Source organism: Hyposmocoma kahamanoa, unplaced genomic scaffold (assembly GCF_003589595.1).
Source record: "Hyposmocoma kahamanoa isolate Upper Pololo Valley unplaced genomic scaffold, ASM358959v1 85509, whole genome shotgun sequence".
In the NCBI taxonomy this organism is placed as follows: domain Eukaryota; kingdom Metazoa; phylum Arthropoda; class Insecta; order Lepidoptera; family Cosmopterigidae; genus Hyposmocoma; species Hyposmocoma kahamanoa.
Genome location: NW_020654256.1, coordinates 6,510 through 8,038, shown reverse-complemented (window position 1 = coordinate 8,038; position 1,529 = coordinate 6,510). Strand labels below are relative to the sequence as shown.

The window sequence follows — 1,529 nt, the reverse complement described above, 5'->3', positions numbered from 1 at the left end:
TCTATCATTTCTGTATACGACATACCTACTATCAAAAAGTTCACTGCTGCTGACAGAACTATTCAACCAAGTCTCCGTAAGAACCACAACATCATAGGTATTACATAAGACCTGACAGTAAAAGTTGTGTGTTTTCGTCCTTAATCCACGTGTGTTTTGGTAATACATATTTAGTTGGCTTAGCTCTTTTAGAATGTAATATCAAAAAACCATACAATTACCAGAAATAACAATAAAGAACTTAGTATCCAAATCATTTGATGTTTTTTAGCATGTCCATGTTCTTTACTAGTATGAATTCGGTATCATCACTTTTCCTCAGAAAAATCTTTCCGCTTCTAATCCAGACGTATTTGTAGCCTTTGTCCTTGGCTGCACGTCGGGCTGCTGCATGCAATACTTTGTTGGACGGTGACAGATGTTCGGTTACAAATATAGGAGTGATGTTGCCGGACAGACCAAGATGTGAACTGTTCAGCTTGTTTTGCGGATTTGCCTTATTGAAGCTGATCGTTGACGCAAGCAGTTGATCGCGCAACCTCGGAGAAGCCAGCTGCACCACAATGGAACGAGGCCGGGTACTGGAGCGATTTACTTTCGCCGTGCGTGTACAATTCAAAACATCATTGTCATTTAGTCTGCAACCAATCGTCTTCCCAAGCTGATGAATAATTTGCATTATATTCTCGTTCTTATCTTCCGGAACGCATTGCAACTCCACATTATTCTGACGGGACTGTTGTTCAACCTGGTTGATACGGAGCGTTAGATCTTCCACAGTAGCTTTTAATTCCACACTCTGTTTTTCTAGTTCTGTAACTCTTAATTGAGAAGCTTCATGAACCTTTTTCAGATCCTCGTATTGGTTACTGATGAAGTTCATTGAGTCATTCATTTGCGATAGTTCAGCTCTTATTGGTTTCAATTGCTCATCCAAAGCACTAGTCATATTTTGGCGCATTTTGGCAAAATTATCGTCCATGTTCTTTGTCATAACTTCAAGAATTTCACGAATATCGTCGCGTGACATGGATGCCCGTGAATTATCAGTTGGTGGAGAGTTGAGGGCCGGTCTTTTGTTACCTCTACTAGTATTCACATTGCGTATGGGTGTGTTGTCATTTTTCTTGGAGACTGGTTTTTTAGACACACATTCGGGGCAGTTCCATACGTCACGCATTTTAGCTGTGAGCTGAGTTTCATCGAGCGACATGCAAGCGTAATGAAATTTTTTTTTACAGTTTTTACAGTTAATAGCATTCTCCTCAATATCCATCATCCCATCGCAGCAACCCAAAATAGACCTCGACATTTTCAGTTGTCAGTAAAATGTCCACAAAAGTCTCTCAGAGGCAATGAGTAGCACACAACACAATGGCGCTTCTGCAATAGCGTAGCGTACTGCAAGCGTAGCGATGACGAAATCACAGATGGGCAGTGAAGGTGCGCAAGCAAATGTAATCCTTAGCGCACAAGCGTTAAAGTCGTACGCGGCATGTACTTACTTAACGTGTTGCCGAGTCAATGGA

At 41.3% G+C, this 1,529-nt stretch overlaps 1 protein-coding gene across 1 annotated transcript; it reads right to left on the bottom strand.

The window, feature by feature from the left end:
• Positions 1–253: 253 nt before the first annotated feature.
• Positions 254–1,213, bottom strand: LOC113234605. The gene has a single exon (XM_026469958.1). The coding sequence runs from the start codon at positions 1,211–1,213 to the stop codon at positions 254–256; it is 960 nt and encodes a 319-aa protein (XP_026325743.1).
• Positions 1,214–1,529: the final 316 nt, after the last annotated feature.

Bases quoted from the DNA above. Each gene is read 5' to 3' on its own strand.
- LOC113234605 (XM_026469958.1), bottom strand. From the start codon at position 1,213: ATGTCGCTCGATGAAACTCAGCTCACAGCTAAAATGCGTGACGTATGG.